The sequence below is a fragment of the Camelus bactrianus genome, chromosome 32 (genome assembly GCF_048773025.1).
Source record: "Camelus bactrianus isolate YW-2024 breed Bactrian camel chromosome 32, ASM4877302v1, whole genome shotgun sequence".
NCBI classification, from domain to species: domain Eukaryota; kingdom Metazoa; phylum Chordata; class Mammalia; order Artiodactyla; family Camelidae; genus Camelus; species Camelus bactrianus.
The window spans coordinates 9,472,879-9,487,808 of NC_133570.1; the positions used below are offsets into that span (position 1 = coordinate 9,472,879).

Consider the following 14,930-nt stretch of genomic DNA (forward strand, 5'->3'; position numbering starts at 1 on the left):
TGGGAGAGCGGGGAGCAGACAACAGCAGAAAACTTTTAGAAACTAGAAAGGGATAATTGGTAAACCCAAAGAAAATGAATCCTAAGCCAACAGGAAAGCTGAGAAACTGACCTGATTTACATTGTAGCATCTCAGACAGATGGGGATTGGTGGTGTCAGGTAACTTCTGGAAGTGAGGGTGAGTGGGGAGGGCTCAGTTCAAATGCAGTCACATCCCCAGCTGTCTTCTCTACCTTGGCAAAAGACGGAAAGTCTTCTCTCTAGAGAGTGGAAAACAGGATCACACAAAAGTGTAGGAGGTCCAGTGTCATCACACAAAATTATTTTAGAAACTTTCCCCAAACTGAAGGATATGCTTTCAAATCAAAAGTTCTTAACACAATGGGTGAAAACAGACTCACAATAAAGCACATAAACGTGAGATTTTAGAACCTTAGACAAAAAGAGATCTCAGTTGTTTCCAGGGGGGAATCAGGTTTTATACAAAGGATCAAGAATCAGAATGGCAAACAGACTTGCAGACATAGTAAACAGTCTTACGGTTACCAGGGAAAGGGGGTGGGAAGGGATAAATTTGGGAGTTTAAGATTTATAAATGTTAGCCACTATATATAAAAATAGATTTTAAAAAGTTTCTTCTGTATAGCACAGGGAACTATGTTAGATATCTTGTAATTACCTTTAATGAAAAAGAATAAGAAAACATATATGGGGTATATATATGTATATGCATGACTAGGACATTGTGCTGTACATCAGAAATTGACACGTTGTAACTGACTGTACTTCAATTAAGAAAAAAAAAAGCAGAATGGTGTTGGGGTGCTCAACAGTACTAGAAGCTAGAACTCAGTGGAGAAAAGTCTTCAGTATTCTGAAGGAAAATTTCAACCTGAAATTTTATATCCAGACAAACTTCAGGTATGAGGCCAAAACATTTTCACACTTGCAAGGACTTCACAAGATGGAGAATGTGCTTCACCTAAGCCCAAAAAAGAGTACATTTTCAGGGTGATAAACTTCATTCTAGCTGTAGGAGATCACCTGCCAAATTGGGGCTGATCAGAGAGCTCCAGGAGAGGTCTCTTCTGGAAGGTAGAATTTAGTAGAATGCCCGATATGCCTAAATGTACTGAGATTTAGACGTGGCAGAAAGTTCAGGATTGAATAAAACAAGGCAAACTGAGGTGAAGAGGGAATGGGCAATTATTTAACTCCAGGGTTAGTTAAAAAAAAAAAGGGGTGCAGGAGAGTAAACATAGTTTATTAAACAGAAGTTGAGTACTGTTTGCATATAATGTAAACACTGAACCACTCTTGTGTCTTATTCTACTAATAAAACCTGTCCGTGAAATACCCACCAAAGGAAAAGGTGGTGGCACCAGGGTGTTAGTCACTTGGTCTTATGTCCGTGCCCTGCCCACTTTGTAGCCTGTAGAATATTGTTCAGGAGCAGATTTTCAGGAATATTTGCAGACTTCCCCTCTTTCTGGCTCTTACCCTTATGTTCCCATGCACGGGATGCAGTTGTGGTAACACAGATGGTGGTTGAAAGCTAAGGACTTGTTAGCATCAGTTTTAAGACCTATTGGTTTCAGATTTAGTTTCAGAAATGCAGGTGCTGCGGCTCTCAGCTCCAGTCTGAGCAGTGGCTTCCCCTCTGGGACACAGTTTCTTCATCACCTGTAATATGGGGATACAGTGCCTACTTCGAATGCTTACTGGTAGTAGTAGTAGCCGATTTTGTGCTCAGGATGGGAGTAAATGCTCTACATACAAATTGCCTCATTTAGTCTCCAAAACAGTCCTGAAGTAGGTGCTGTTACCTGCATTGTGCAGATGGGGAACTGGAAGACCAAGGAGGTGACATAATTTGACTGAGTTTCCACAGCTGGTAGGAGGCAGGGCTGGGATTCAATTTCATAACCTTTTACCATGTAGCCAACTGTGCTTATGACTTGCCAGGATACCCCTCCTTACGGGAGGTTTACATGAGGTAATATAAAAGGAACATACTCGGCCCTCCCTAGATTTTGCGTAGTTCTCAAAGGATATTTTGTCCTGAGGGTTTTGCCTTTTCCCTTGCCTCTTTTTGTCCAAACTTAAGTGAGGTGTATAGACTAGCTGCCTGATTGAGTTAAAGCAGTACATCTCAACTAGGGGTGAGTTTGTCCCCCAGGAGACGTTTGACAGTGTCTGGAAACAAATGGGATTGTCACAACTGCAGCAGGAGGATGGGGTGCTGCTCCTGGTGTCCGGTGGGCAGAGGCCAGGAACGCTGCTCAAAACCCTGCAGTGTATGAAGACAGCCCGCACGGCAAAGAAGTGTCCAGCCTGAAATGTCAGGAGTGTGGAGGTTGAGAAACCTTGGGTTAAAGAGAGCTTCACTGAATTCTGTGCCCCTCTTCCCCACCATGTGCTCTCTTTCTCTCTCCTGTTGTATTGCAGTCTGACTGGTGAAATTCTTTCTGTGGGCTTGGTCTTCACAGGTTTCTGAGACACTAAAGCGTTTTGCAGGGAAGGTGACAACAGCCAGCGTGAAGGAACGGAGAGAAATCCTCAGTGAACTGGGGAAATGTGTTGCCGGAAAAGGTATTTATTTTCTGTCCACGTGGCCTAGAGACAATTTCATTTCAAATTAAATTGGGGTCTCTGTTTAGAACCATGGCCTTCTTGTCCCCTCACAGCAACTTCTGTCTTTGCTTTCTATATTTGCACGTTACAGTGTGCATTCAAACAGTTGGGTTGGCAGAAAGATTATCTTTCTAGGTGCTGAGCCTTTTCACAGTTTTAACTATTTTGACTGGAAATAGTTCTAAAAGATACCAACAGTCTTTTTTAAATAGTTTGCTGGATGCGAAAACATTTTCTTTCTGACCTGGGACACCATTTTTCCCAGTCAGTGTTCCGTGGACAAGGTGATAACAAGTGACTGGGTTGTAAAGGATTCCAATATCATATAAATTTGGGGGATGAAAAATTTTAATCCAGTGCTTTCCTTGAACCTCTTTTTTTGCCAAAAACTTGCTCAGGATTTGGGCAGCACATTTTGGGAATTGCCGAGCACATGTGGTTATCCTGGTACCATACCATGACCAAGGGACAGACCTTTGGGGACCTTCACGACTAGTCTTCCTTCATCCAACAAATCCTCATTAGTTGCTGAGTTTCCTTTTGGTGTGTTTTTACTATACAGCATTGGTTCTCACAGTGTGGTCCCTAGACCAACAGCAGCAGCATCTCAAACAGAACTTGTTTGAGATACAAATTCTCAGCTCCACTCCAGGAATTCAGATTCAGAAACCCTGGGAGTGGAGCCCAGCATCTGGGTTTTAACAAGCCCCCCGGGTGATTCCTGCATTGGCTGCAGTTTGAGAGTCGTGGCGGCATAGAATTGGGCCTCCCTGTCTGTCAGCTCTCACTTCTTATTAGTAAAGAGCCTACGTCCTACCAGTGTCTCACCCACGTTCTCATTTGCTGCTTCTGATCTACTGTTGCCTGGTTACATACCCAAGCTTGTTAAAGTTGTGTGTACATTAAGTAAATCCCTGCTTGTGCACCTCTAAGAGATTCTCCTGTGCATTAATGCTTTGGTGTATGAGTTTTATGGCACCTTCCAAAGTCTTTCTGGTCACTTCTCAACAGGGTTCTAGGTAGAATGGTACCACGTGATGAGATGCTGGCTGTGCAGACTGAACCATAGTGACGGACTGCCTGCTCAGTAACTGCTGAGTGCTACCCTTTCCCCATTTACGGATTAAGGGGATTAACGTGTGTGGGTGAAGTTTATGAACTACTCAGGGCCTTTTCGGGGTGATTTTACTCTTCAGTCACCTTGAAATTGTACAATTCAGGGTGAATTATATTTGTAAAATGTTTAGTAGCCTTTGATGTGATTGGAGGAACATCCAAGTTCCTCAAGTTCTTTGAATTATTGGAGGAAGTTAACGAGATTGTTCGTTCTCAATTTTCTAATTTTCTGGGTCTGAGGAGGAGCCTTCACATGGTGATAATTATTCTGGCCTCTTTGTTAGGGCAGCACGTTGCCAGGTGGGTCCGTCCAAGGTGGGGTGAGATGTTGTCTGCCAGGCCGAGGAGCTGAGGGCTTCTCAGAGCTGTCGAGCCCTGGATGCGGGTGGTCAGCTGGGCTCAGCCCAGCCTGGCCCTGAGGCCTCCGCGGCTCTGCTGCTGTCCTCAGTCCTGGCTCCCAGCACGCGAAGCCTGAGACTCACAGATGCGATGTGTGCTGTGCCTGATCCTTCCAGTCACGGGCCTGTGGTGCAGTCAGAGGTGAAGGGCTCTGCGTTCTAGCCATGGCTCTGCCACATGGGCCGCGGGACCTGGTTCAGGGTCCTCCACCGTCCTAGCCTGTCACCTTGCTTTGAGCGTGGAGAGGGCAAGCGGGAGGAGTGAATGAGAATGTGGAGGGATCACTCGGCACAGCGCCTGGCTGCACTCCCAGTGTCTCTTAGCTGTTCTTGTTACCTTGGCCACTGTCTCCTGGCGCCGTCTCAGTTACTGAGATCCCCCCATCATCCGGGTGTCTGAAGCGTGAGGCCCTGTGCGAGCCCTTCGTGGGCCTCCTGCTCCTGGCGCCACCTGTGCTGGTCTGTCTGACACTCAGAGTGCATCCCTCCCGTCAGACCCTCCTCCCTCCGTCTGCGGGCTCCGGCCTGGCGGGCGAACCCAGCACAGGTCCGCTCCATTGTGGATCACTGTCGTTCCACCGCAGTTCTCTTTCACTCAGCCTGCCTGCTTGGTTTCTTCTGCTTTGGTTTCTTCGTCTTAAAAAGGGGCTCAACCACAGTACCCACCTGGTAGGACTCAGGTTAATGTGTGTGAAATGCTGAGAGCAGTAGCATCTCGTGCCTTGTGAGCACTGATTAAGTGCTGGGTGTTACCTCTCCTCCTTGTGGGTCCTGAATAGGCATTGTGCACTCGCACCCCCGCACTTTTGCTCATGTAGTTACCACCATTCAGCACGCATGCTCTTCTTTTTCCATTTTCCCACAGCCAGCTCATCTATTAGGCCGAGCTTCTGTGTCCTTAAACCCTCGGCACCACGCCCCTGTAGGTGTTCTTCCCTCTTCTGACCCCTCCTAGTACTCTCATTTTTGTCCTATGTTTTAAAACCATTTATTAGATCGTACATAAAGGGAGGTGCACATACCTTAAGTGAGCAGCTCACTGAATTGTTCTCAGCCTGTGCACAGCCATGTAACCGGTGCTCAGATCAAGAAGCAGGCGAGTTCTAGTCGTCTGGCACCTTCACTCGACAGCGTGTTAAGTCTTGAGGAAGAGGCCTCCGTTTCATTCATTTAACAAATGTCTGCCTGAGAGTTTTCCTGTACCAGCTGCTTCTCTACAGTCCTGTTTTGTCATTGCATCTTCCTGTTCTATCTCAAACGTATGGGGAGTGTCCGGCGGCCAGAGATCCTGTCAGCAGAATGCCTGGCTCAAGCAGATGCCTAGGAAGTAGTTTTTATTGACTAATCTCTGTGTAACCTTTGGTTTTAGATCTGCCAGAGGGAGCAGTGAAAGGGCTTTGCAAGTTATTCTGTTTGACCCTGCATCGGTACAGGTGAGTCCCAGCCAAAGGCCCAGTGCCTGGAGCACTTTGTGCAGAGAGGTGGTAAAGGGTAGTGGTTAGAGCCCAGGCTGTGGAGCCAGACTGCCTGGGTCCTTGGCAAGTTACTTAACCTCTCTGTGCCTCAGTTTATTCGTCTGCAGAATAGGGATGATGTCATTAACTATCTCATAAGTGGTGATTAGTCAGTATCAAGTTCCTGGAACAGTGCCTGCTGCTCCCAGTGCTCAGTCTGTCGTCAGTCATGCATGTAAAAGCACTTGGTCTAGTTTATAGATGTTGCCCTTGCAGCATTAATGTTTCATCTGCTCTTATTAGCTGCTTCCAGAACTCTAGGATGAGGTAGATTTCTCCAGTTACTTCCTAACCCTGTCGTCTGCAACCCGCTAGAATAGAGTACAGTCTGATTTTCCTGAGAAAGACTGGCACTTGGCCTAAGCTCCCTGCCCCTGCCCCGAGTCCACATACTCACCTTCCCCTTCATTCCTTGCCCTAGAGATGCAGCCTCACGCAGGGCCCTGCAGGCAGCCATCCAGCAGTTGGCTGAGGCCCAGCCAGAAGCCACTGCTAAGAACCTTCTGCACTCTCTGCAGTCTTCAGGCATTGGCTCCAAAGCAGGTGTACCCAGGTAAGAGGTAAAGGTGGTGGCCCACTAGGGGTTGGTGGAGTCCTACTCGGGAAAAGCTGGTGCGGATGAGCTGCGTTGAGCATGTGTGAACATGCCTATCTCTTTCCCCTTTGCAACTCTGAGTGGCGCCGGCAGTCTGCCTTCTGAATGGGGAGGGAGAAGCTAGATGTCAGGCCCAGTGGAGAGACCACTTTCCTAAGGATCAGGGTTGGGAGACCAGTGGAAGCAAGGCCATTTTAAGGAGAAACCAAATGCACACCAGGCGCTGAATGGGGGAAACCATCTTTTGGTTTTTATAGTTGTGAGTGCTAACAGATGGGCGTTTGGCTGACCGGGCCTGTGCTCCTTGTCCTGAATTGTCCCAGATGATGTGTGGGAACAGGTTTCCAGTTCTGCCCAGTTGTAGGTCAGTGCAGGGTCCTACATACCAGACTGGGCCTTGCAGTGAGCATGTGTCCTCAGGATGGAGGCTGTAGCTCTGAACTCATCCCTCCCCTCCCCTCCCCTCCCCTCTCAGTAAGAGCAGTGGCTCGGCCGCCTTGCTGGCCCTGTCCTGGACCTGCCTACTGGTGCGCATTGTCTTCTCCTCGAGAGCCAAGCGGCAAGGAGACATCTGGAACAAACTGGTAGGTTCCCCGGGTCTTTGGAGTCATGCCGGTCAGCTCTCTGCACAGAGCTGGGCCATATTTAAGCACCTTGTCTGGCCAGTCCTCCTCTCGGTGCAGGGTGACCAGGCACTTTGAGTTATCCTGAGGTGTGTGACTTTGGTAGATGGGCGTGATTGCAGCATAAAAACATTCATCTGTTGATCAAATATCTTTGAGCTTTTCTGTGTCAGGCTTGGTGCTAGGCCCTGGGAAGACAGTGATGAGCAAGAGAAATGTGGTCCCTGCCTTCATGGCCTGTGTGGAAGATGTACGGGCCAGAGTTGGGGAGACGACCGAAAACAAGGAAACCAGAAAATACAATAATGAATTCATTTTGTTTTTTTCTGGCTAATGAAGTGGAACTCTTGCCTTGTGCTTTGATCCTTAAATTCTCTCCCCGCATTCTGTGCCTGCTCCTCCCACATTCCCTGCCTTGCCTTTCAGCATGCCTGCTAACCAGAGATGGCCCAGGAGGCCAGGGTGGGAAGTCCTTTTGAATGTCTGGATATGCTTAGTGGAGGGCAAGAGAAATGGTCTTATGGTTAAGCAGAAAAGAGTCTGAGGATCTTGGTATGCAATTGATTCTTGGCCATGAGATTTGGCCAAGAACCTGATTTATGAGCCTGTTTCCCATTTCTGCAAAATGGGAAGAAGTACCACCTACCCATCCACCTCAAAGAGTTGTCACGAAGATGGGCTGAGTAACGGTGGGAAAGGCTGTGGAAACTTGCAGAGGGCTGTGTTGGTAAGAGAGGAGCAGCGTTAGGAAACCATCGGCACCTCTACCTGAAGCAGCCAGCTGGTGAGGCGTATTGACGGCCTCGTCCTTGGGAGCTTACCCTGCATGTTTCTGGGGATGCCCATGCATCGGCCACCAGCAACTGATGGAAGGATAAGAACACTGAACCCTCACAGGCAGTGCATCTGCTGGAAACCCAGCTTTAGAGCCAGGGTGTCATTGCTACCAAAAGACCTCCTTGTTAGATGGTTCATCATGGGCTGCCTCGTTGTTGTATCCCTGATGAATTCCGATAGCTGTTACTCAGGGTAAATCAGTATGCTTGTGGGTTAGTGAGCCGGAGGGTCGGCCCTGGAGTGTTGTATTTATGGGACGAGATGCATCAGGAGCTTGAGACCATAGTGTCTTTTCTGTCTCTTGAGTCTGGGTATTTCCTTTGCTTGTTGCTGATGTTGACCGTCTGCTTGGGTTGTAGTTCATTCAGTCGCTTAATTGTTTGTTGAGGGCCTCCTACTTGCCGGGTGCTGGGGTTCAAGCAGGGATCAGGACAGAGGACCTTGCTCTCCTGGAGCTTACCCTCCTGGGGAGAGGGTGGGCAACAGACAGGTCCACACATAAATGGTAAGATGCAAAGTCGCACAGCAGAAAAGCAAGTGGGAGGATAGAGAGAGTGGGTGGAGGGTGTTGGTGGGAGGAAGGCCTTCAGAGGAGGTACCATTTGAGCCAGAGACCTGAAGGATGTGAAAGAACAAACCATACTCAGATGAAGGATTAGAACATTCCAGGAAGAAGGAACAGCAGTATAGGTTTGAATGTGACACCAGCAAGCTTGAAAAGCTGTTTTAATAATTTTTTTAAAAAAGGTTAAAAATTCAGTAGGTATAGAAAGATATACCGGTTAAGTTCCCATCCCTTCCTTAGATTCCCCTGTTACTAGTTCCTTACGTGGGCAGATACATTCTCTGTGTAAGTGGCTAAATAGGTTTGTTTGTTTTTTTTACAAATGATAGCATACATGCAAACTTTTTTCTTTTACCTTTTTTTCCCCTCTTAACCCGGTTTAGAATTTATCCCAGAGTAGTATAAAGAGTTTCTCATTCTTGATGACTGTTTACTTGTCCTTTGAGTGGCTGTTCCACAGTATAGATGACTAGTCCTCTATTGATAGGCATTTACGTTGCTTACAGTGTTTTGTTATAAAAAAATGTTGCCATAAATAACATTGTATATCTGCCACTTCATACACGTGCCAGTGGAATTTGGCAGATTCTTCATGCCCTTTTTCTCAGGGTGGCAGTCCACACTGCTCACCTCGGGTGTTTGTGGCACAGATGGTCTCTGTGAAGCTTTCTAATTACTACCTATTATGAGCTTCAGTCTGGTTTGGACAGTGAGCTCCCTGCAAGCAGGATCAGCATATCCATCTTCACTTCTTTATCCACAGTGCCTAGCAGAGTGCCTGCCATTTAGTTAGCGTTCAGTGTTTGTGGGATTAATGAAGGAAAAGTCAAGGCAGAGGAAGAACTATGTGAAACAGAATGCTTGTCTGTTTCCCGCATGACACTTACCTCGTTGCAATTATGCATTCATCTGTGTGTTTATTTGTTTAGTATCCTTTTCTCCCTCTGGACTATAAGGTGCATTGAAAGCAAGGACCATGCCTGTCTTGTTCTCCATGTGTTTTCATTGTCTGACTCATAGTAGGTACTCAGCAAATATTTATTAACTAAGCGTTTTTGTGAACAAATGTAATTCCAGGACAGGGCTAAGTGGGGGGAAGGGGATCTGTCTGGAGTTGAGTGAGAAGACCTGGTGGAGACCTTGGGTTCTGGTGGGCCTGACGAAGGTCTTAAGCAGGCTGTGAGGGCCATGGGACCTCTGCTTCCGTTTTATATCTGGACCTGAGCTGCTCCCTGTCCTGGCAGGTGGAGGTGCAGTGCCTGCTCCTGGTGGAGGTGCTGGGCGGCTCCCACAAGCACGCTGTGGCCAGTGCTGTGAAGAAGCTCACCAAGCTGTGGAAGGAGGTGAGAGGAGGTGGCAGGGGGTGGCGGGCATTGCTTCTTCCACGCCACCCTCACTGCTTTCTGATACACCTGCTTTATCTGTTCCTCTTCAGAATCCTGGGCTGGTGGAACAGTACTTGTCAGCCATTCTTAGCCTAGAACCCACCCAGAACTACGCAGCCATGCTGGGGCTGCTGGTGCAGTTCTGCACGAGCCACAAGGAGATGGACGTGGTCAACCGGCACAAGGCAGGTGGATGGACTGGAGGGAAGGACGGGGAATTTGTTTTGCCCTGCTGCCCCAGCTGCTGGCCTCATCTGAAGTTTGTTGGTTTCTCACCTGAGACCCTGGCCTTTCACAGTGATATATGAAATATGAGGAGCTGGAAAGTTTCCCTCCAGTTCTGGCTTGGAGTGAATCCTGGCATAGTTACTGAGACAGTGACTTGCCTGGTTATGTAGTCATTTATTTACCCACCACTGAGTAGCTGGCTGGTGCCAAGCTCTGTGCCAGGTGTCGGGGACACGCCTGTGAACAGGGGAGCTGTGGTCTCTGCCCGGGCGGGACTGAGTCCGCAAAGGCTGCCATTAGATCGTCGTCTGATTGTCTCTGTGAGACACTCTACAAAGGAAAAGCTCAAGAGGCTGGGGTACTCTGTGGCAGGAACCTGACTTAGGCGGTGGGTCAGGGAAAACATCTCTCATGAGGGAATTTAACGGGTGAATAGGCGTGACCTATTAAAGAAACGGGTGACCTTTTAAAGAAAGGTCAAGAGGCGAGGAAGGGCATCTGGGGCAGAGAAAGCAGCATGCAGGCAGGAAGGTAGAGGAGGGCGTGTGGGTGAGAGCAGGTAGTAGGCAGGCCTGTGAGCCATGCCAAGGACTTGGACTTGATCCCGGGAGCCATGGAAAGCTGTGGAAGGTTTTTAGATGAGGAATAGCATGACCACTGGCCTTCTGTGCTTGACGCCATGGCATCTGGGGCACTGATTGGTGTTCTTTAGGAGTGCTCCCACAGGGGTCCCTTAGACACCTCAGGATGTCAAGGTCTGACCAGGGCTCTGTGTCCTCTAGAGTGCCCTGCTGGATTTTTACATGAAGAACATCCTGATGAGCAAAGTGAAGCCTCAGAAGTACCTGCTGGTGAGTGAGTGGTGGCCCTTACTCACCTGGACAAGCTGGATCCCGTCTGAAATTCTGTGACTCAGAACCATCCTTTATTCTCAGTCTGTTCCTGCAAGGACTGGTGCCTGACTTCTTTCTCTTTGTAGGATAACTGTGCCCCTCTGCTCCGGTACATGTCCCACTCGGAGTTTAAGGATCTGATGCTGCCCATTATACAGAAGTCCTTACTGAGGAGTCCAGAGAACGTTATTGAAAGTAGGTTGCTGCCAAACAGGGCAGTGGGAGGGAGACGAAGTTGCCTGATAAGCTGGCTCCTTGGCAGCAGGGAATGTTCAGGGTCGAGTTGAGGGATATATTCACTGTTTGCCTCGTTGGGACCTTGGGAGAGCGATCAAGGACCCTGTTGAGAATATGTTGAAAGTCATGGGCTCTCTAAAAGAATGCACAAAAGTATACCAGCTTAAAATACTACATATAGTTTAGAGGTCCAAGAACCTTCTGGAAACCATTCAGGTTAAGAACCTCTGCTCTGGACAGTTTGACCTTGGTGTGGAGGTGACATTCGAAGCCATCAGATATGAGAGCTGAGTCTCTATCTTGGTAAAAGGTGTAGGTGGAACGTGGGAGGGGCAAGTTTTTGCTGATGAGGTTGGGGCAGTATATAGCTTTACGGCAGGACTGTGGGACAAAGGTGTGACCACCACGTGACCATATAGAGATGAAGAGTGGTCATGTTCCGTGTGGCTAGACAGCCAGCCTGAGCATTGGCTGGGGAGTCGGGCAGAAACAAGCGTTTATACCTGAGGCCGACAAGGCATGTGCTTTCTGTCCCCCTCAGCTATCTCCAGTCTTTTGGCATCAGTGACTCTTGATCTCAGCCAGTACGCCCTGGACATCGTCAAAGGACTGGCTGGTGAGTGTCCTGACCCCTCTCCAGCCTCTGGACCTGCGCCCTGGGTTTTGATTGTACTCATCCCAATTATTGTAGAAAAGCAGGTAGGAGACCACTCAGTTTAGAAATAAACTACAATCGTGTAGTTTCTTGCCTGAGATCATGAGAACACAGAGCTAGGATTGAGGAGCTGGGAACAGGAAAAGACAAAGCTGAGAGCCTGGATACTCAGCTCTCGGCAGCTTCTGAACAGTGGCTCTCCCGTCCAGGTCAGCTGAAGTCCAACAGTCCCCGCCTGATGGACGAAGCTGTGCTGGCGCTGCGGAACCTGGCCCGCCAGTGCAGCGACTCCTCAGCCATGGAAGCCCTGGCCAGGCACCTGTTTGCTATCCTCGGAGGTGAGCAAGCATCTCCGGGCTGAGGTGGGGCCCCTGGCTTTCCCTGGGCACCAGATCTGATGGGGCCTCGATGCTCCAAGTCTGCTTGTGTCAAAAAACTGTGAACGTGTGCAGTGACCAGGAGATTGTGCAGGGCAGCATGGACCAGGTGGTCTCGATTGTATTTTTCAGTATAAACACTACTGTATGCATAGGGGAAAAATTAGAGGGAAATACACCAAAATGGTAATAATATTTTTGGGTAGTGGGAACAGGGGTGATTTTTAGATGTTGTCCTTTATGTTTTTTCTGTTTGTTAAATTTTCTGTAGGAACATACTTTTTTGGTTAGGGGTAAAAAAAAAAAAACAAAAACCCAGTAAATGTGATTTTTAAGCCCAGCTTCACAATAGAGAGGCTACTTGTGGAATCAGACACCATATCTTGATGTCACACATGACTACATTATTCACCCTCTTGGGAAAAGTGGCAGATGTGAATTTTAAATCTTTGCTGTCTGTCCTCTTAGGCACAGAGGGAAAACTAACTGTCGTAGCCCAGAAGATCAGCGTCCTCTCAGGTACAGAATTTCTCCCCGGGGGTAGGAAGTGTAGTGGAGGAGGTGTAACAAGACTGTTTGGTAAGTTGAGTCTGTTGGATCTTGATGCCTCTGACAATCTTGGACATCCCAGCCTGGCTTCTGTAAAAGGCAGGACGTCTGGAGAAGGGATCGAGGGAGGGTCATTGATGGCCAGAGGAAAGGCACTGCTGCCAGGGGTGTGGGCAGCGGCAGGGAGACTGGCATGTTGGTGGCTTTGTGCTGACGAGGTGCTGAGCTGGGAATCCCTTGCCTGTTAGGGATCGGGAGTGTCAGTCATCACGTGGTGTCCGGGCCTTCCAGTCAAGTACTGAATGGGACCGTGGCTGAGCTGTTCATCCCATTCCTCCAGCAAGAAGGTAATTCTGTGCAACGTGGTGAGGGTGCAGCCTGGTCCCATTCCTGACCCTGGTTTTCATGGTCAGAGCCTGCCGTGAACCCCTTCCCAAGGCCCTGCTTCCTCTTCCCTGAGCCATCACTGTTTCCCCTCCCTTTACTCCTGCTTGCTTTCCTGTGCACCTGGCAGTGATGGGACGTGGGTCTAAGACGTCGGACTGACTGGACTTGTTGCTTCTTGCCCTAGTTCACGAAGGCACCTTGGTGCACGCCGTCTCTGTTTTGGCTCTCTGGTGTAACCGCTTCACCACGGAAGTGCCCAAGAAGCTCACTGAATGGTTCAAGAAAGCCTTCAGCCTTAAAACCTCCACCTCTGCAGTGAGGCACGCCTACCTGCAGTGCATGTTGGTGTGCTTCCGAGGTGAGATGCCTCCCCCGCAGAGTTGACCGAGTCCTCAGGGCGTCATCGCTGTTCCGGGCTTTCCCTTTTGGTCCAGTTTATTTTGCGTCATTTCCTCCTGAGTCTCTGGCTTAGCCATCCATAAAGCCTAACATCAGAGCCCAGTCTTCACAACAGATTCTGGCTTCTCCCCCTCATCAGACTGTCAAGAGTACAAAGCTTTATTCAGAGAGGGCCCGCATCCAGAACCTGTCACTCCGTTTTCTGAAATCACGGAGAAATGATTGTGATCAGGCTGATCTATAAGGTGTAAATTATATAATCTTTACACTGGATCTATACAAAAGAAGCACCACCCTCACTTCAGTGCTAGCAAACCTGCCATTTGGGTGTGGGCATCCACCTCCTTCCCAGGCGCAGCCAGGGGAGACTCCCAGATCTATGTGGGAGCTTGGTGTCCGAGGTAAAACTCTGCTTTTGATTTCTGTCTCTGAAATGGGCTTATATTTCACTTAAAAGATAGTTTAAACTATGATGAGCTATGTTTAAAGAAATGTCTAGGAGATTCCAGAGCTGTCCCTAGAGAGGGGACCTCCTATACAGTGTCTGTACTTGTGTGTCTGTGTGCAGTTTTGGCTGCATTGATCAGTCTTGATTTTAGATTGAGTTCTAGATAGCCGAGTCTTTTTTTTTTTTTAATTTTATTTTATTGAGTTATAGTCAGTTTACAATGTTGTGTCAATTTCCAGGGTAGAACACAATTTTTCAGTTATACATGAACATATATATATTCATTGTCTCATACTTTTTTGCTGTGAGCTACCACAAGATCTTGTATATATTTCCCTGTGCTATACAGTATAATCTTATTTATCTATTCTACGTATGCCTGTCAGTATCTACAAATTTCGAACTCCCAGTCTGTCCCTTCCTGCCACCCTTTCCCCTGGCAAACACAAGTTTGTATTCTATGTCTATGAGTCTGTTTCTGTTTTGTATTTACGTTCATTTGTCTTTTTCTTTGCTTTCTTTTTTTTTAGATTCCACATATGAGCGATCTCATATGCTATTTTTCTTTCTCTTTCTGGCTTACTTCACTTAGAATGACATTCTCCAGGGACATTCATGTTGCTGCAAATGGTGTTTTGTTGTCACTTTTTATGGCTGAATAGTATTCCATTGTATAAATATACCACATCTTTTTCCAGTCATCTGTTGATGGACATTTAGGCTGTTTCCGTGTCTTGGCTATTGTAGGTAGTGCTGCTGTGAACATTGGGGTGCAGGTGTCATTTTGAAGTAGGGTTCCTTCTGGATATATGCCCAGGAGCGGGATTACTGGGTCATATGGTAAGCCTAGATAGCCGAGTCTTGATTTAATCTAGTCTCTTTAGCTTGAGCTAGTTCTGCTTGATACTTTAAAAATAAGTGTAATATAAAATAAACCTTTAAAATAAACTTTTCTTAGATTCAAATCTGTGACATCATCCAAATGAAATACTTGTTTCATTATGAAATGTTCTGATATTAGCAGTTTAGATATTAAGAAAATATGGGTTTAGCTATAGTTTTAATAGATTTCTACTTTTTTTTTTTTAAC

The 14,930-nt window shown here is 47.6% G+C and overlaps 1 protein-coding gene across 2 annotated transcripts in view; it reads left to right on the forward strand.

The window, feature by feature from the left end:
- Positions 1-14,930, forward strand: part of GCN1 (GCN1 activator of EIF2AK4) — a 52,543-nt gene that overhangs the window by 1,721 nt on the left and 35,892 nt on the right. For both annotated transcript variants that reach the window (XM_074356228.1, XM_074356229.1), the window contains exons 2-14: positions 2,490-2,592; positions 5,518-5,581; positions 6,084-6,215; positions 6,733-6,841; positions 9,527-9,625; positions 9,718-9,852; positions 10,678-10,746; positions 10,875-10,983; positions 11,567-11,641; positions 11,890-12,018; positions 12,526-12,576; positions 12,855-12,953; positions 13,178-13,351. In XM_074356228.1, coding sequence (XP_074212329.1) covers positions 2,490-2,592; positions 5,518-5,581; positions 6,084-6,215; positions 6,733-6,841; positions 9,527-9,625; positions 9,718-9,852; positions 10,678-10,746; positions 10,875-10,983; positions 11,567-11,641; positions 11,890-12,018; positions 12,526-12,576; positions 12,855-12,953; positions 13,178-13,351 — 1,348 coding nt within the window. The remainder of the gene's footprint in view (positions 1-2,489; positions 2,593-5,517; positions 5,582-6,083; positions 6,216-6,732; positions 6,842-9,526; positions 9,626-9,717; positions 9,853-10,677; positions 10,747-10,874; positions 10,984-11,566; positions 11,642-11,889; positions 12,019-12,525; positions 12,577-12,854; positions 12,954-13,177; positions 13,352-14,930) is intronic.